The following is a 20,438-nucleotide window of genomic DNA, read 5'->3' on the forward strand; positions in this document are numbered from 1 at the left end:
AGACTCAAGTGGGAATTTTAAACAGTGATACACTGCTCTGAGCCTTCTATGGAGACCCCCCAATGTTTTCAAGGGATTTGGCCCTCTCATCATAGACTTTGGCTAGATGCTTTGCACTTGGACGGAAATTTGCTCCAGGATGTTTAGTCCTGTAAATCACAGGCGCGAGACCTGGGTGGGAAGGGATTTACAGTAGAAGCTGAATTGGGAAGGTTTTTTTCCTCATTCAAGCAGTCGAAAGTCAACTTGCTGAACGTCCTCCAGGAGAGGATTGCATGGTCATACTATTAATGCAATTAAATTTGTTCCATTTTTAACTTTCCTTGTGCACAGGGGTAAAGGTGACTACTTCAGACTTGGCCATGGTACTGATGTTCATGTTCGGAAGCCACAGGTTGTGGAAGGTCTCCGTGGAAAAAAGATTATTCATGTGGCTGTAGGTGCATTGCACTGTCTTGCTGTCTCTGATACAGGGCAAGTAAGTGACTATATTTGTTTAATAAGTGGGTATTTGATACAGACATAGTTCAGACTGTGCAAGACATAGGGAAAAAAATTACTTTTGTTTCTTACAAACAAGAATCTTGTAGAAATTATCTAATCTCTTCAATTTATTAAATCATAAATTTTAAGGTGACCTGTTAATTTTCTTGTAATTATTAGTTGCCATTTTTACAAGTCACAAAATGGAAGTTGGAACTCAATTCATAAAATATTGCAGCATATTTATTTATTCCGATGCTTTCATAATCAGTTCTGCTAATGTGCATGTTAACGCGTTCATGATGGATAACACAAAAGAGTTTCAGTCTTTTGAGACAGTGTTTTTCTGTGCACCATAATATAGAACAGTGCGCTTCATAATGTGTCAAATGTGACATTCCAAATCCTTCAATTTAAAACCAATCTTTTTTTCCCCTCTAATATGACATTTCTAGGTTTATGCTTGGGGCGATAATGACCATGGCCAGCAAGGAAATGGAACCACAACAGTAAATAGGAAACCTACCCTTGTACAGGGTCTAGAAGGACAGAAAATCACCCGTGTTGCCTGTGGTTCTTCACACAGTGTAGCATGGACAACCGTGGATGTGGCAACACCTTCTGTGCATGAACCAGTCCTATTCCAAACTGCTAGGGATCCTTTGGGCGCTTCATACTTGGGTAAATTTATTAATTGTGACTTGATAACCATTTATTTGGTATATTTGTCAAAGATTTTGAATGCCAATACTCCTGGAAAATTTAATCAGCAAAGTGGTGTATATACTCAAAAGTATATTGTTTAGAGTTTGTATGTTTCTGTGCCTGCACTTATAATCTGAAATAACTTAACTTAGCATTGCTATTATTATACATAAACCTGTATTTGCCTATTTATATTTTGCAAAGCTGCACCCAAATGTGATACCTACTTTAAACGATGTTCCCAATTCTCATTTTTGTTCATTCAACCTCTGACAAAGTGTTTAGGTAATGAGCTGTTCCACCTCATGCATGTGACACAAATGTAGGACTGTTTGCGATTTGGTCAATGTCATAAACATAATTCCATGTTTTATTTAAGAATTGTGTTCTTTAAGAAGCATTTTATTCATTGCTTGTGATCTTGAATTGTTTAAAATGCCTCCTCTTATTCATCTACATGAAGAATTTTAGTTTTGAAGAACATACTGTCACTTGTAATTCCATTCACTTATTTCTTGGTAATTCCATTCACTTATTTCTTAATAGGTGTTCAGTCAGACCTGGACTCCACCACCATCAGCAACAAAATTAGTGGCTCAAGTAATTCAAAACCCAATCGCCCCTCCCTGGCGAAGATTCTACTTTCTTTGGATGGGAACCACGCCAAGCAGCAGGCATTGTCCCATGTGCTGACGGCTCTCCAGATCATGTATTCTAGGTAAGAGCTCACAACTGAATGCTATTGCTCAATTAATTTATTTCTGGGCCTTAAATAAATTACTAGAGATTGATGGTCATGCAGCTAAGTAAAAGGCTTAGTTTTATATATACATGATAGTGAGGTCTACAATCTGGCAACCTTTGTATCCTAATTTCTGATAATCAAATCAGTGACCCAAATGAAAATACACCGGTTGTTGCTCAAAAAGATTTGTTTTAGTGTGTAGCAATAGAGATAGTGAACAGAACTCAGTGATTGTATCACTGGCCCCAGACAAGCAGAAGTGTAATGATCTCATTGGCCCTTGGGCTTCCTGGATGTCAGTAGGAAAATTTATGTTGAAGGGTGTTGTTGCTGCCATAGTAACTCATAACCTTAGTTATTGGACTGTTGTCAGTAAATCTCTGGTATATGCCCTCTTGAGCAGATGATGTATGCATGTTAAATATTTCTGGTCATTTGTTGGATAAGTGAAGGGTTGAATTCATTTTAACAGCGAATGCACTGCAATGACATGTCCTCTAGCAGAAATCTCTGGCTAAAACATTGAGTTCTTGACAGCATAGTTCCAACAGTGTAATAACTGATAAAACTTTCCATTGTGAGTAACACAGCAAGTCTGTCAGCACCTGAAAACAAAAGATGGGATCTGTGTTAGGTGTGGCACTTAATAGAATAGTCAGTAAAGACATCTACCTGAATTATTCACTTTCCTTTCTCTTTTATGGAGCCACCAACAACATTCTCTGTGTCTGCAGCCATGGTGCATTTTTTTTTTTTGCTCTCCTCAACCTCTCCGCAACATTCGTCATGGTCAGGCACTCCACCTTACTACCCTTTATTGGTTCTACTCCTTCTTGTTCTAATGTAGCTCTGGCTTCTCATCCCGCCAACATAGTCATGCTGGGAGTATACCAAGGTTGCATTCTAGGTGCTTTCTCTTGTTCAAAGATGCTCTCCTCCTCTCCAGTTTGCAGGCTTATTGTGAACGTGCATGGCATTGATTTCCTGTTTGTCACTGTACTGAGCTATAAACTCCATATCAAGTTGCTCACCAAGATTTCTTTGTGGACCTTTGAAAAATTGCCCACCTCACCCTAACTGCATCCTTGCTGCCGCTGATAACCTTATTCAGACTTTTGAGACTTCCACCCTCAAATTCTCCAATGACCTCCTTGAAAACCTCCCACATTTGACCCTACATATATTCCATTTCACCCAAAACTGCTGTCCTTAACCTATCTCCACTAAGTTGCACTCACCCAGCACCACTGACTTCACCCATCTCTACTTGCTTGCCATCCTCCTCAAAATCCTGGTGCTTGTTTACAAATCCTACAGCAGCCTTGTCCCACCCTATCTCTGAAAGCTCCTGAAACCCTGTGTACAACGTCATGTTCTTTATTCCTTCAGTTCTAACCTCCTGTACATCATCTCGCCTCTCTGTTCCAAGAAAAGTATCTGAGCATTTATCCATCTTGATGTTTAACTTGCTTCTCTTTTGCAGCAGTTCTTTCAATTTTTCAACGTTAATGGCTTCCATTCATTTGTTAGAATAATTGGATGGGATTTTCTGCTCACATATTTGACAGATTTGTGACCTTCTATTCCTCCGTTATAATAGGTGGAAAAGTAAATGTTAGGAAGCCCTGACGTATTAAACCGCAGTCATGCTTTTATTGATTTAAGTTTCCCTTTTTATGAGGACTTTTTGATCAACTTTTGTTCCTGTAGAGATGCTTTGGTAGGAGCTTTGATGCCAGCCAGTATGATTGCACCTGTGGAATGCACATCATCATCTCCTGTACCACCAGCAGACACGTCTGCAGCCACAAGCCCAGCTGGTGAGGATACTTCGGAAGTGGCAAGTGACAGGGAAGAGAGAATGAGTCCAAACCCTTGGCAGGACAGAAAAGGGGAGGTGAGAATACAAATGCAAGCCTTGGATGGTTGTTTATCACTGGATAATATCCTCTAAATTAACACTTAAAAACACATATATGTAGAGTAAAACATTTGGGATCCTGGATGAGTCCAAAAGTAAAAGAGAACCTCATTTAATACTGGGCCATCGTTCAAAATGATATAAAGGGCATTAGTTGCACTTTTGCTGGTGTCAGTCGGTTAGCCCTTTGTTGGCTTTCCCTCCCCACCCAAGCTTGCTCTTTGGATATTTCACACAATTTAAGCCATGCAATTTCTAGTGTATACGTTAGTTGCTTCCTGGAAAGCAGAAAATACCAGCTGACCACCTTTATCTAAAGAATAGGACATTACAAAACCAAAGGGCTTGGACTAATAAGTTAGTGAATATCAGACAAAATGGACGTATCAGCTTGAACAAGACAGTCCTTAAAAATTTGTCTCCTCTACTTGTATGTCCTACACTCTACTATTAAATCCAGTGGGCTGCTAAGATTTGGCAATTTTAATATTTTTCTGAGACTTTCAAGAACTTTCTCAGAGCTCTAAAAGATTTTTTTTTATCTTGAAGGTTGCACCGTCAGAAGAAGCTGTAACGCCATCGTCTGCAGTAACACCCTCTACCTCAGCCACCTCTGCTCGTCCTTTCATTCCTGTAACTGATGACCCCAGGGCTGCCAGTATCATAGCAGAGACTATGACCAAAACAAAGGAGGTAATCATTACAGCAGCAATATAACTGAAATGATTTACTAAGGCCTGCTGAAGCATGATGGCGTGTCATGTTGATTATGCCAAAAGTTTAAAGAGCAGTATTGACAAATGAATGGTTTGGGTTAGAATCAATTTTTTCACAAGTTCAGTGGGAAATGACTGCTCTGATATTTTTCTCTAGAGTATAAATGATGGTTTCCGTGATCCCTTTCTTATTCAAAAGCCAGGTCTATATTGTAGCATGGGTCCCATTGTAGCCAGTGGCCAGGAGAAGTTTAAATTGTCAGATTTTGTTGCCAGCAAGTATGATTGCACCTGTGGAATGCACATCATCATCTCCTGTACCACCAGCAGACACGTCTGCAGCCACAAGCCCAGCTCGTGAGGATGCTTCGAGTGGATCTTGTTGCCTGTTTCTCAGGCTGTGCTAGAGTAAGGCCAAGGAACGTGCATGACAGCTCTGAATAGAGCAGTGGAGTGCAATTGAAATATTAACCTTCGATCGTACTTTGCACTGTGCATTAAAGCATATCTGTAAAATGGAGGATGCACAATGTAAATTTGAAAGTCAAATAAATAGATATTTTAAACATTTTGTCTTTCATATTTTAAAGAAAAGTGCGCAATTTTCATTTTATTCAACCTTTGAGTTAGGTCATGTTTTCCTTTTACTCCAAAAGGATTCAGAAAACCAGACAAAGGTGTCAGGACCAGAACCTCAGCACCTAGATGAATTCACAAGCCTGCTTGTACCAGATGACACTCGTGTAATGGTTGATTTGTTGAAGTTGGCTGTGTCAAACCGTGCTGGTGAGAAAGGCAAAGATGTCCTGTCAGCTGTGCTGTCAGCCATGGGCACTGCCTACCCACAGGTAAGTACAAATGCTTCAACACCATCAAACAAAGTCGTGGTTCAATAACCTAGTAGGCAGTGTGCTTTTTTTTTTCCCAACATGACCCTTCAAATTGCCGTGAGAGTTCACAATGCTGTTTTAATGGAGGCATTAGTTTCTTTAAAATAAGTGGGTGAAAGCCTTTTTTAAAATACCTAACAATGTAAAGACCCAGATATGTTAAGCACTTGTACATATAACACCCAGTAATTTCAAATCGATTAAGAAGTGCCAAATTCACCACTTGACCTGTCCAAACTTCTTAGGTGAAGGATAGGAGACAGAACTGAGTTTTTTTTTTATTGAATCAAAGATGGGTTATGTCTCTCAAATTCTGCTGTAGATTTTTAGCTGATTCTTGTACCTTTTCTATTCTCTCCTGAAACCAACTCATTGGACAGTTCTGTGAGTGATAGCTGTCCACCAGCACTCTGCCCAGTGGCCATTCTAAACATCTGCAGGCCCCTTTCCTTGATTGAGTATTGACTAGGGATTGAGAATTTATCTAATGATCTGTACTGATGAGGAGTGATGGAATTGATGATCAATGACTCTTTATTTCATTCTGACTTTGGCATATAATAAATATGTTGCTAAATCAAAATAGTGATTTCAACAAATTTGTGTTAGAAACGATTTATGAATGAATTTCTGATGTCTAAAATTTCATGTACAGCATTGGCTGACACTAATGATAACATGTAATGATTGCACATCTAAGTTACATCAGTAAATTGAGGATATGTTAAAGATTAAAAATTGCAAATTTAATCAGTCACGTCTACTGTAGCTTTGGCAGAATGGACACTATCTATTATCAATGTGCTTGTATTATAGTTCTTCATATAAAGTTCAATGTGTTGTAATCATGAGCATGAATCTCTATCTTTCTTTACTATCTTGTTTATTGGAACCTTTAAAATATTTTATTTGATTTTGTCTTTTGATTTACTAAACCTTCAAAAGGCAAACATTTGAAGTATTTCATTTTGTTAACCTAAATTATGCCAGTGAAAATAAGAATGTATATTATAAAATAAAATGCTTTGACACCGTGTTTCAGTAACTATAATTATTATATTAAAGCCATTGTTACCATTCATGACTTTTGTTCCCTAATGGATTTTTTTCACTTATTGCAAACTTTATTATTGGTCTATGTCCTTTACTTTTTCCCCTTTTGAATTCCGCTCTGCAGGTGGCTGACATGTTGTTGGAGCTGTGTGTGACTGAGTTAGAAGATGTGGCCTCAGATTCTCAGAGTGGGCGCCATTCTCCTCAGCCAGTGATAGTGGAAAGCAGTCACCCGTACACTGATGACACGTCTACCAGTGGGACAGTGAAAATACCAGGTATCTACCTCATGGAAGTATGTTGGGTCAGAAGTCAATGATTCAATATGCTCGGTCATAAATATCCCCTGGCACCTTTCTGTACTTGGAATTGCTACGAAAATGTAGTTAACGAGATTATGTTTTGGGACTGCTTTAATTTAGGTAAATGGAGGAATGAAGGATGTCATGTGACCTGTTCTGTATTCTGCCCGACCATAGGCCTGGCTGGTATGGCTGCTAAAGATTAAAGGAGGGCCAAGATTGTTTTACAGGAAGGAAGTGAAAAGGGTTCACGCTTATAGGCAAAGGCAGAAGCATCTGTGCTGGCAGTGGTTAGACTGTTAGTCACTAAAATCCCAGGAATGTCAAGTTTTGTTAACAGTTGAAATTAAACAGACAGTTAAAGTATAAGATAGAATAGAGTTGTTGTTTGATGGAGAGCCCAATAATGTTATAGCTAAATAGATGAGCTTTGAGGTGTGAAGGTTGCAGAGGAGGACATTGGAGGATCAGATCGCAAGGTTCTCCTAAAAGATTTCCCGGAATTTCACAGATCAGTCAGTTCTCCAGGATCCGTGTGAGATAGAGAGGGAGCAGATAGAGGCAACAAATCTCTATGGTTCACCTTGTAGGAATAGGGCGGGGCTCAAGCTTAGATTGAAAAGACCAAATTCGTGAGGATTTAAAACCAGGCTGGAAAATTTTCCTATCTTGAGGTAGAGAGAGAATCTCCAGGTAAATCCTCATTGTGAAGGACAGTTTTGGGGTAAAAAGTTACCAGCTGGGAAAGGAAAAGAATGGAAGTAAACCTCGGGAGCTAAGAATCATCTTGGACTGGTCCTGGGAAAATCCTATGTCTGCTTGGGGGACGATGTAAAGTCTCACCAAAGAGTGGGATTTTCAGTTGTGTTAAATGTAAAGGGGTAAAATCCTATTTAGTGGTTTAAATTATAAATTGCCTACTGAAATAATGTTTAGTTAATAGTGCTTTTAGCTTGTTTGTTGCAGTCTTTTTTTCTCAGGGCTGTTTTGAATGTTTCAAAGGTGCTGAAGGCCTTAGAGTAGAGTTTGACCGGCAGTGCTCCACAGAGCGTCGTCACGACCCATTGACCATAATGGATGGTGCCAATAGGATAGTGTCTGTTCGATCAGGTAATAACTTATGTACATCTGAACTGCTTTCACATACATGTGATTGCAATTTTTATTTGATTTTCATTGCTGGAATGTTAAATTGATGGTATCTATAAGCTGTTTTCCCTTCCCCTCTATCTGGATAGATTCTCAGTATTTCATATGCTGTTAATGCACTTGAGCTGCTTCTTATGTTTAGTGTACTGGAAACTTATAACATTATTGGAACCTTCCAGATCATATACCTTCTTAAACAATCAGGGGCACTATGCCTTATAATTTTATTGGATCTTTTTGAAAGAAGGGAACAACTTCTGGTGATGGCAAGTTGAAATAAAAGATTCCATATATTCAGCTAAGGAATGGCCATTTGAAAAAGAAACATATTGCAGATAAACTGGCTACTGAACACATTTTATATAGAAAATCATTAATATAGTACTGAATGAAAGCTCGTTGATTGTGATTTTCTCTAGATTCCGATATTTTTTGCTCATCCTGAGTGACTAGCCTTAGGTTAAAGACCAGATAAACAAATAATATGTATTCAAAGAACTCCTCTTTTCTATCCTAATTTCTCTCTCATGATCTTTTCAAATTTAAACCTATCTCGGTAGGTTCACCTGGCTCCACTCTGACCTCAGCCCATCTGCTGTTGAAACCCTAATCCATGACACCATTTATAACTTGGTTAATTGCTGCTTAGCCTGCCCGGGGGAAACTAACCAGATCCAATCGGCCATTTGTTTTCCACCACATCTCATTTGAAGCCAATGGAATATAAATTCAAGCAGGTTGTAAAATGAGTGTCCGACCTGATCCAGTCCTATCAGTTTCACGCTGGACTGGTCAGGTTAAAATCATCTCCAACCGTCCTCACTGCTCTTTGTCGTGACTTGACTTGTATCGGGGGATACTGTTGCGTTTCATTTTTGGGAAAAGCACTCGTAAGTTTTAACTCCTGCTGGACTCTTCTCACTCGTTCTAATCTTTATCATATGTTAATGCGCACTTGCTAGCCTTCTTACTGTAACGCTGCAGATAGCAGATGTTGAAGCCGCACGTGACTTCAGATATTTGAAAGCTCTCCAAACTGGCCTCCCACCACCCATTGCCCATTTCTACTCTGTACCATGTTACACTTACCCATCACCTCTGTCTCTGTTGACTTTCGGTTGACTCCAGATTCCCCAATGCCTCAAGTTTAAAACTCTTGCCATTGTGTTTAAAATTCCTCATGGCCTCTTAACCCTCCTTATCTCTGCAATGTCCTTCAGGCCTCCAATCCCCCACCCCTGAACTCTTATTCCATTAACTTTGGTCTCTTCCTCATCTCCTCACTCCCCCTCATTTTGCTGTGTCTAGGCCCCATATTCTAAAATTCCCAACCTAAACTCCTCCATTTCTCTCTCATCCTTTCAAGACCGAGTCTTATTTTGATTACACCTCTGTGAAGCACCTTGGACATTTTTGTATATTAAAGATGCTATATAAATGCAAGTTTTTATTCACTATTCTCCTATAACGTGCATTGTCCTTTCAATTTCACTTTTCCACACACCATTTGTGACAGATTATAGATCAAATTATTATTTTAGCACTGAGTTGCATACAGCAGGCTCCACCTAGCTTGGCTGTTGTGGTGCATTCAAGCCAATTTAACATAAACATATTTCATCACATATATTTTCATCTGATGCAGGTGCATTCCTGACCTGTAGTTAAGAAGTAAAACCATAATCTGTGTGGCTCATTTCCAAGGTTACTGTTCATATCAGCATCAATTGCAGTTAATAGGATCCAACAATATTTTGATTTTCACTTCTTGATGGTTTGTTTAAAAAGGAAGGAACTAACATCAAAGCATGAAGAATGATTATTCAGTAATTTATGGGCTGAATTCTCCGGTCGGTGAGCAGTTGTGGGACCTGCTTGCCGTTGCGTAAAATGACATGCGGTGACGTCGGGTGGGCAAAGGCCTATTAAGGCCAGTTAAAAACTAATTTAAGCAATTAAATGAGCTGCCAGTCCAACCTTAAGGTTGATGGACAGGTGAAGAGCCCAGGCGGCCTTCGCATTCTTTGTGAAACCTCATCCACGGGCGGGATGAGGTTTCATGAAGTGTTTTAAAATTCAATACTTACCTGGCAGGGGAGAGACCTTCATCGCGTTTCTGCCAGGGAAAGAGCAATGGCTATAACCAGTCGAACTCTTTACCATGGGGCACCTAACACCACCCGAGTCATGGTGAAGGGCAGCGAGCAAGGAACAGGAATGGATAGGACCTTCTTCACCAAAAAAATCTTATTCAAGCTGTGTGGTTTTAAGGCTGCGGAGATCTACTACCTACAGGATTTCCCCAGCGCTGGATTTTTTGATGTGACTTTCAAGCAAGTGGCAGCTTGTGTCAAACTCCTGAAAGTGTTTGAGGAAAAGAAAGACCTGTCAGAAATGAAGATCCTGACAGCGGAGCCGCTCTTTGCTCTGCTGTTGCAACAAGAACGGGTTGCGACGGTGCACCTTTACAACCCCTTCGTCCCTGTCACTGACGTGCTCACCTTCCTTACCAGGTACTTCGATAAGGTTAGGAGCTGCGCCACGGTTAGAGATGATTTGGGAATCTGGACATGTAAACGCCAGGTTAAGGTAACGCTCAAGACTGACGGTAAGGGAGCCATCTTCCACCCCCCTTCCAGATTCGCTATCGGGGGAAGCCGTGGCTACCTTGTCTACGCTGGGCAACCCAAACTTTGTCGCTCATGCGTCAAGGCTGGTCATGTGGCGGCCAACTGCAGCGCTGTCCTCTGCAAGAACTGCAAACAGGAAGGAAACCAGACAAAAGACTGTAGACAGGCTAAGTGCAGCAACCTGTGTGGCGAGGCAAGTCACCTCTACAAGACCTGCCCCAAACATTGCCGTACTTATGCACAGGCAGCCAAAGCCAATGAGGGGGAAGCAGAAGAAATGCCTCGTGTCACTCCAACCACCAAGGCCCCCAGGGAGAACAACGGGACAAAGGAGGACACAGAGAGAGACAAGGTGGAGGAAAAGATTGGGGCAACAGACGGCCAACCAACAGCACGGCCCCCTGAACCTCAGGAGAGCGAATCAACGGAGGAGGAGGAGGCAGCAGTGGGAAAGCAGCAGGGGGAGTGGCAGCTGGTGAAGAGAGCCAAAAGGAAGAAGGGGCTAAGAAGAAACCAAGCCACTTCCCAGACAAGAGACAAGAGGCGTCTCCTATCCGACACGGATAACAAGAGCAGCAGCTATTCGGACGAAGAAGGGCCAGGGCGGCGCCAACAGAAGAAGCGGCAAAACACTAGGGAGTTGGAGGATGAGACACCCGAGCTCCAGAACATTGGAGACAATGAAGAGACCAGCGCACTCCAACTTGGCCCACAACCCGAAGAGGCCAGTGTACCACAGCCCCAGGAATCTGGGAACAGTGAGGCGCTCAGCGCACCCTAGCTCCGGGAAGCCGGGAGCAGCAACGCCCCAGAGCGGGAGAGGATTGGAGAAGCTTCTCCAACAGAGGACATTTCAAAGATAAAAACAAAAAAACTGCGGATGCTGGAAATCCAAAACAAAAACAGAATTACCTGGAAAAACTCAGCAGGTCTGGCAGCATCGGCGGAGAAGAAAAGAGTTGACGTTTCGAGTCCTCGACCCTTCGACCGAACGGTCAGTTCGGTCGAAGGGTCGAGGACTCGAAACGTCAACTCTTTTCTTCTCCGCCGATGCTGCCAGACCTGCTGAGTTTTTCGAGGACATTTCAAACACCGCTCTCTGCACGGACCCCCAGATGCCACCCGAGTAGAACACCGCCAATGGGGAGGTTCAGGACACTTTCCTCAGCCCATCCGAAGTGAAGCAATTTGAGCACACTACGGGCATGAAGGAGCAGACCAAAGGTCTGGAACTCTCAGAGACAACAGGTTTGGTAAGCGACTAACTGCTTTAAAATGGTTGTAAAGATTGTATCCATACATGTGCGTAGCATTAAATCTACTATGCGATGTGTTGCGACCTTGGATTACCTTTCCAAGGTCAAAGCTGACCTCTTGTTTCTGCAGGAGTGTGTGATACCGCACCTCAGCTCCTACAGGCAATGGTCACGATGGTGGTCCCATGGGCCATCGATCTGGTCGGGAGGAAACAACTCTCGTTCCTCCGGCCTGGGTATTCTGCTGCGGGGAGGCAACTTCACCGTCTCCCAGGTTAAGGAGGTGGTGGGTGGGTGCCTCCTCGTAGCAGACGTAATGTACAAGAATGCTCCACTCCGGTTAATTAACGTCTACGCCCTGTCACAAGGGGCTGAGCCGCTGGATGTTTTTCAGCAGCTCCCACTGCTGCTGGCAACCTCCAGGCCGGTCATTCTGGGCGGTGACTTCAACTGCATCATCGATGCGGCTGGACAATCCGGCAGGGCCGAAAGCAGATTGGACGCTACGTCCAGATCCCTGATGGAAACAGTAAAGGATGCCAAGCTGCATGACGTCTTCAGCAACCCTGCAGATGGAGCGCAGCGTAGATACACCTGGTCGCGGCCTGACGGGTCCGTCTGTTCCGGGATGGATTTCCTGTTTGTGTCCCGTGCATTCGCAGTCAGATCCACCGACGTCAAGCCGGTGTTCTTCTCTGACCACTGCCTCCTACTGGCTGACTGCCACTTAGAGGAAGACCAAAGGGTTGGCAGGGGGGCATGGAAGCTAAACGTGCAACTGCTGACCCCAGAGAACATTGAGGAGCTCAAGAGGGATTACAAAGGTTGGAGAACCATGAAACCCCACTTTGAGTCACTGACACACTGGTGGGAAGCGATCAAGGGAAACATCAAGAGGTTTTCATCCTCAAAGGCACCCAGAAAGCTAGAAAAGAACAGAGGGAAATGTCCCGACTCCAGAAAAACATGCAGAATCTGCTCCGGCTGCAGTCGATGTGGGTCGATGTCAAGGAGGAACTCCAAGAGGTGAAGAGCCAGCAAGCCTCGCTCTTTGCCTCGGAGGCCTCCAAGATCATCTTCCGTTCCAGAGTCCGCTCCGTGGAGCAGGACGAGACATGCTCACGTTTCTTCTTCCAAAAGGTACACAGAGAGAGCTCTGTGATCAGCAGCCTGAAGGAAGAAGATGGCTCAGTAAAGTCATCACAGTCCGACATTTTGAGGATCAGCAAATCTTTTTATGCCGGATTGTATGACGTGAAGCCCACAGACAGCACGGCCTCCCAGTCCTTCCTGTCCTCCATCACGGAGGTCTTAGACGACAGTACACGGGAGAGTCTGGACAAAGCGCTAACTCCTGACGAACTGACTGAGGCCCTTGAGTTCTTCAAGAAGAGTAAAACTCCCGGAAGCGATGGCTTGCCGGCGGAGTTGTATTCGGCTCTGTGGGACTGGATCGGCCCGGACCTGCTAGAAGTGTACGAGAGAATGCTCCTGGCCAGCAGTACGTCAGAATCCATGAGGAAAGGCATCATAACCCTCATCTACAAGCACAAGGGGGAAAGGGAGGAAATTAGAAATTGGCGACCCATTTCACTGTTGAATGTGGACTATAAGATTCTGTCCAAGGTCATCGCCAATCAGGTCAAATCCACTCTGGAATTGGTGATTCACCCTGACCAGACCTGCACTGTGCCGGGCAGGAAGATCTCTGACAGCCTCGCGCTCCTCAGGGATACAGTTGCCTATGTACAGGACAGGGGTGTGGATACCTGCCTCATCAGCCTGGTTCAGGAGAAGGCCTTTGACAGAATATCTCACACCTACATGGTGGATGTGCTCTCCAAAATAGGGTTTGGGGAGGGAATTTGCAATTGGATCCAACTGCTCTACACTAACATCAGTAGTGCAGTCTCTATCAATGGGTGGGAATCAGATAGCTTTCCTATTAAATCTGGAGTCGGCAGGGCCGCCCTCTCTTGCCTGTTCTTTTCGTGTGTTGCATAGAACCCTTTGCTGAGTCCATCAGGAAGGATCCGGGCATAAGAAGAGTGACGATCCCAGGCAGTGGAGGCACTCAGGTCAAAGTCTCCCTGTACGTGGACGATGTCGCCATCTTCTGCTTGGATCCGCTGTCGGTGCGCAGACTGATCCACATCTGCGACCAGTTCGAACAGGCCTCGGGAGCCAAGGTAAATCGTGGGAAGAGCGAGGCCATGTTCTTTGGGAACTGGGCTGACCAATCCTTTGTCCCCTTCACCGTCAGGGCTGACGGCCTGAAGGTGCTGGGGATATGGTTCGGAGGGACCAGGGCACGTGTTAGAAACTGGAAGGAGCGAGTGCCTATGGTAAAAAGGAAACTGGGCATGTGGGAGCGACGCTCCCTCTCCATTGCGGGTAAGAACCTGGTCATCAGGTGTGAGGCACTCTCGCTGTTGCTGTACATGGCGCAGGTCTGGCCCATTCCACACTCCTGTGTGGTGGCGATCACCCGAGCCATCTTCCTCTTTATCTGGAGGTCGGAAATGGATCGTGTCTACAGGGACACGATGTACAAGCCTCTAGATAAAGGAGGAAAAAACGTGCCCAACGTCGCCCTCATCCTGATGGCCACCTTTGTGTGCGGCTGCATCAAGCTGTGCGTAGACCCTCAGTATGCAAACACCAAGTGTTGAGGTGCTGAGGTGCTACCTGCTACACATGCCGAGGTGCTACCTGTCCCCAGTGTTACGAAGGATGGGTCTGGCCACGCTGCCGTGGAATGCTCCAAGTAGTTGGACCGTGCCGTACCACCTATCCCTCGTGGGAAAATTTATGCAGAGAAACACCTTTGACCACAAGTCCATCAGGCAGTGGTTGGCACGTAACGTCTTAAAGGCCCTGAGGGAAAAGGAGAAGGTGGATCCTGTGGGATGGTTCCCTGAGCAGACTGACAAAGTCATTTGGCAGAATGCCTCATCGCCAGAACTTTCCAACAAGCACCAAGACATAGCTTGGCTGGTGGTGAGAAAGACCCTCCCTGTAAGATCCTTCCTACATGCCAGGAGTCTCACCCCCTCTGCACGTTGCCCTCGAGGTGGCTGTGGTGGGGAAGAGACCGTTGTTCACCTCCTTGTAGATTGTGTCTTTGCGAAGAAGGTCTGGAGAGAGATGCAGTGGTTTCTGTCGAGGTTCATCCCGAGCAGTTCTGTGACACAGGACTCTGTGCTCTACCGGCTGTTCCCAGGGACACACACCGAGACAAACATCAACTGCAGCTGGAGGATCATCAACTCGGTGAAAGACGCTCTTTGGTCTGCCCGAAACTTGTTGGTTTTCCAGCGCAAAGAGTTGTCCCCGACCGAGTGTTGCAGACTGGCACATTCCAAGGTCCAGGACTACGTGCTGAGGGACACAGTTAAGCTTGGGGCAGGCGCCACAAAGGCGCACTGGGGAAGGGTCGCTGCCTAAGACCTTTCTGCCACAGTGCACCGAGGGACTGGGAACTGTAAAGAGCCCCTCAGGCTGTACAGCTTAAAATGAATGTCTGCCAATGATTGTAACATTCATTGTTTGTACTGATACACCTTGTGATTCATGTTGTAAAAGTTGAACCTGATTGTATTTTTGTGATGGTGATTTTGAAATGGTTCGAAATGTTTTTGAAGATTTATGAATAAAGTATATTTTTGCAAAAAAAAAGTGTTTTAAAATTCAATAAAAATTTTTAAAATAATTCTTTGACGTGTCCCAGCTCATGTGAGGGGACATGTTTTAAATTACTTTCTTTCAGCTTTTAAACATCAAGCTGATCTCCCTGAGGCACCTCTGTGCCTCAGGGAGATTTCTGCACTCTTTTGCACACGTGCAAAAGAGCGCAGGCCCTGACTCCGAGAATCCCCCCACCCCTGCATAGGGAGCGCTCAGCACTTCCGGGCAAGCATCACACTGGGCGGGCCTTAATTGGTCCATGTAAAATGGTGGCGGAGTGCTGATCGGGTTCGCTCGCCCCCACACAACCCCCCCTAACAGGGGGAAAACCTTTGTGTATGTTTTTCTTACCTCGAGCCCTTTCTCTACTGTTTTGTATTTGCTGCTATTCTGTCTCACACAGATTTTTACTTTCTTGGCATTTTGTAAATGGAAAAAAGGAATGAGAAAAGTTAGGTCAATGCAGTATAAATATTTGGAAGAATCAAATGCATCCACAGAGAATATGTGGCAGCAGATTTAAAAAAAAATGAATGTATTTCCACTGGTTCCACGACTTTTTGAATTTAAGACAGCAAATCAAACAACACGCAGGGAAAGTTATTGAGTGTTGTAGCACAACAAATTGTGCGCTTTTTATAATTTAGTTATGCAATTATACATTGACTGTCGCAGGTCGAGAGTGGTCTGACTGGTCCAGTGAGCTGAGAATTCCCGGTGATGAACTAAAGTGGAAATTTACCAGTGATGGTTCTGTGAATGGTTGGGGATGGCGCTTTACAGTGTACCCTATAATGCCCGCTGCAGGTAATGTATGCTTGTGTATTTTTCCATGATAAAGTGCACAGCTAAGGAAGCCCAAACAGCACTGGGAGCAAAACTTTATTACTGTACATTGCAGAATATTTTTACAGCAATTGAAAACCAGTGACACATTTTGAGGGGTTCAGATATTCAGATAGAAAGATTATGGCACAGAAGGAGTCCATTCAGCCCATCAAAACAGCTATCCAGTATAACCCTACCTTCTAATTCTTGCTCTGTACCTCTGTAGGTTATAGCTTCTCAAGTGCACATACAACTGTTTGCCTTGACCACCCTTTCAGGCAGAGTTCCAGGCCCCAACATCATCTGGGTGAAAAAAGTTACCCTTTGACTCCCCTCTATTCCTTACATCAAGGAATTTAAATCTACGCCTCCTGGTTATTGACCATACTGCTAAGGGAAAAGGGCCCTTTTTATTCGTTCTATTTAGGCCCTTCATAATTTTGTGCTCCTCAATTAAATCTCCCCTCAGCCTCCTCTGTTTCAAAGAAAATAAACCAAACCTATCCACTCTTTCCTCATAGCTAAAATTCACCATTCCTAGCTACATCTTTACAAACCTCTTCTGTACCATCTCTGGTGTATTCACTTCCTTTCTGTAATGCAGTAATCAGAACTGTATGCAGTGCCCTAGCTGTGTCTAACTAATGTTTTATACAGTTCTAGCATAACCTCCTTGTTCTTCTCTAGTGCTAAGTTAGTAAAGAAAATTATCCTGCATGCCTTTTTTGAACTCCTCATCTGCTTGCCCTGCTACCTTCGGAGATCTGTGGCCATACACTCCAAGATCCCCCTGTTCCTCGAAACTACTTAAAATCCTACCATTTATTGTGTATTCCCTCGAATTGCATTACCTCATACTTTACAGGATTGAATTCTATTTGCCATTTTTCTGGCCACCATCAGTAGTCTTCCTGCAATCTACAGCTTTGTTCTTCACTATCAACCACATGGTTAATTTTTTTATAATCTGCAAACTTCTTAATTATGCCCCCTACATTTATGTCTAACTCATTGATTTATACTAGTACTGAGCCCTGTGGAACCCCACTGGAAGCAGCCTTCCAGTCACAAAAGTACCCAATGACCATAACCCTTTGCTTCCCGCCACTGAGCCAATTTTGCATCCAACTTGCCGCTTTTTCTTGGATCCCATGTGCTTTCAGTTTACTAATCAGTCTACCAAGTGGGACCTTGTCAAAAGCCTTGCTAAAATCCATGCAGTTTGTGTTGCTGTTGGGACCCTTGAATGTGCCTTTTATTTTTATTTTTACTCACTGTATGAAAATTGCTTAGATCGTAATTAGATAGATGCCTGTTTTGCCCTCCACATTGGTAGGTTTTTATATGGTTTAATGTTCTGCAGAATTTTTACCAACTCCTATCATGATTAGTATTTATGCAAGTTCTTTCAGTGGCTGGCTATTCATCATTGGGTGCCTTTTAAATTGTTTCAGCAGTGAGCCCCGTGTAATATTTCTTACTGTGCACAATCATTTAGCCAAAAATGCAACTGGGAAATACACTACCTCCCGGTCAAAGCACAAAAAATGGCAAAGCAGTCCAGAAGGGTAGTCCATTCGTCAGCAAACCCCACCCGCCCCCCCCAACCCTTCACAACCTCCGAATTGGAACACTTGTTCCTAGTGTCATAGTTGAGGTTGTGGATGTTCTGTCTTAGGAATCACGAGATGCAAAACATTTTTTATCACTCCATGATTCCTATCAATCTGTGGTAGAGCTTTCATCATATGGACTTGTTTAATCATGTTAAGTAATGTATATTTGTAATGTTAAATGTTTCCAAATAAATATCTTTGGTTTTGACTTGCCATGTGCTTTGATTCTTGTTTTACTGCAATCATTCAATTAACTTTTTTACTATTTGAACCAGGCCCTAAAGATCTTCTGTCAGATCGTTGCATTTTGTCATGCCCTTCAATGGATTTAGTTACCTGCCTACTGGATTTCCGGTTAAGCTTCGCATCAAACAGAAGTATTGTGCCCCGTTTAGCTGCCTCTTTGGCAGCTTGTGCTCAGCTAAGTGCACTTGGTATGTATTAAAAGATGGGCCTAAATTTTTAGCTTGGTGGGCGAGTGTGATCGGCGGGCCCGGGAGCAGTTGGGAAACAGACTGGCAACTGCAAACGGCCCCCGCCAAAGGTTTCATGCTGGCCAGCCAATTAACGGCCAGCCAGCGTGAAACGCGCACTGAAAAGTTCAGCACTGCCGGGATGGGGGGGCGGATGATGACGTTTCCGTCAGTGAGCGCTGAGAGAAAGCTCCCTGAAGGCTGGGAGCTGCCTCAGGGAGCTGCAGACCTGAAAACTATGAAGTAAAGTTTTGAAAATCGGGGGGCGGGGGCGGGGAAATGCCCAAGCATCACAGTTGGGCACCTGAATATATAGATGATAAAAGTGCTGTCCACAGACTTTTATTTTTATTTTATTTCATAACGGAAACCTCATCCCGCCCTTGGATGAGGTTTGATGAAAAATGCAAAGTCCACCTGGCTGATTCGCCCATCCGCTAACTGTAAGGTTAAGACGGACCACGAGAAATCGGAGATAAGTGCGCTGTTAATGGGCCTAATTGCCCTCTTAATTGTTGGCGGGCGCGTTTCCGACTTTTGCGCACGCCCACCGAGCGAAATTTTGCGTGAGCCCGATGTCTTCTTGAGTGAATTTACGTCCGATCGGGTCGGGCTTCACCCGCCCACAGGACGTAAACGTCTGCCCATGAGGTGGGAAGGAAATTGCTCATTCATTGGGCATTATGAAGACTGTATTAACAATCTTTTACTTTATATAAAAGCTGCCAGTCACAGGATGTGGGCCTTGCAGAGACTACGCAAACTTCTGACAACGGAGTTTGGTCAGACTATAAATATCAATAGACTTCTTGGTGACAGTGATGGAGAGTCTCGATCTCTGGTATGGCGACAACCCATTTAAGAGTATATTTTAAATATAATTTGCTCATTATTAGCTTTTTTAAAAAAAAGAAATCTAGCATTTTATGCTCACCTTGGAGATTTTTCTTTCAGAGCTTTACTGGGACTGCTTTAGCCGCATTAGTCAAAGGTCTTCCGGAGGCTTTGCAGCGTCAGTATGAATATGAAGATCCCATAGTAAGAGGTGGCAAGCAGCTCCTTCACAGCCCATTCTTCAAGGTAAACATGTTCGTTTCTGTGAATGAATTTAAACATTTAGAATTGGAGAAGTTGGAAGTTTAGAGTTAAGTGTAAATATTTGCCTAACCTGTTCGCACACAAGCTCCCTAATTATCTGGTAGATAAAGGTACTAAAAGGAGGTCTTGAGTTTGAATCCTGGGGCTGGATTTTATGTGCCCCTGCCGGGAGTGCTTTCAGCGGGATTTTGTAAAATAGGTCTGCTGGCAAGCCCACCACCTTCCCTCTGAGCTGACCCCCCCATAATCGGTTAGGTGGAAGGGTGCTGAAATTGGCAGCCTGCCCGCTATATATAAATAAATAATTAAAGGTTAATTAGGCTTGTTAGTAAGCCTGTTGACTAGATAATATGCTGACTACGCCATAATATGGCTGGCATGAGCAAGCTGCTTTTTTATGGGCTACATGATAAAGGGCAGGAAGGAAGGGAGGATTACCTTATTTGGGATGTGCCCTGCAGGTATCAGGGGCCCCCGCCCCACCTTTCTTCCACGCTTGCTCTACAAAACCTGGTCCCCATTCTCCACCCGCTCCCCCCATGCCCCTCCATGGGCTCTAGGATCCCTCCCTGCACCAAAAATGCCAGGGACTTGCCTTTCTCGGGCAGCCATGATCTTCGTGCTACTTCCTTCAGCACCCTGTATCGAGCCCTGGCCCTGCCGTGACTGTTGGAGCTGCCGACAAATCTGTTTGGCCTGCAGCTCCTGAGGCCGAGGCCTCCTCCTACTGAGGGGTGGGAGTCCCACTCTGAACTAAATTAGCTCGCCCTCAGCATGCCAAGGCTGTTCCAGCTGACCTACCTTCCAGAGGGTGCAAGCAGTTGCCCCTCTCCACGCCTCCCTTCCCCGCGCCCCCCTGTAAAATACAGCCCCTGGTCTAGGCTGA

At 44.2% G+C, this 20,438-nt stretch overlaps 1 protein-coding gene across 8 annotated transcripts in view; it reads left to right on the forward strand.

Moving 5' to 3' along the window:
* herc2 (HECT and RLD domain containing E3 ubiquitin protein ligase 2) overlaps positions 1–20,438 on the forward strand; it is a 255,191-nt gene that overhangs the window by 183,514 nt on the left and 51,239 nt on the right. For all 8 annotated transcript variants that reach the window (XM_041199292.1, XM_041199293.1, XM_041199297.1 and 5 more), the window contains 12 exons: positions 334–478; positions 939–1,164; positions 1,735–1,906; positions 3,644–3,830; positions 4,404–4,547; positions 5,227–5,418; positions 6,638–6,791; positions 7,818–7,925; positions 16,213–16,344; positions 18,257–18,415; positions 19,177–19,295; positions 19,409–19,534. In XM_041199292.1, coding sequence (XP_041055226.1) covers positions 334–478; positions 939–1,164; positions 1,735–1,906; positions 3,644–3,830; positions 4,404–4,547; positions 5,227–5,418; positions 6,638–6,791; positions 7,818–7,925; positions 16,213–16,344; positions 18,257–18,415; positions 19,177–19,295; positions 19,409–19,534 — 1,864 coding nt within the window. The remainder of the gene's footprint in view (positions 1–333; positions 479–938; positions 1,165–1,734; positions 1,907–3,643; positions 3,831–4,403; positions 4,548–5,226; positions 5,419–6,637; positions 6,792–7,817; positions 7,926–16,212; positions 16,345–18,256; positions 18,416–19,176; positions 19,296–19,408; positions 19,535–20,438) is intronic.

This window comes from Carcharodon carcharias, chromosome 11, assembly GCF_017639515.1.
Source record: "Carcharodon carcharias isolate sCarCar2 chromosome 11, sCarCar2.pri, whole genome shotgun sequence".
NCBI lineage: Eukaryota > Metazoa > Chordata > Chondrichthyes > Lamniformes > Lamnidae > Carcharodon > Carcharodon carcharias.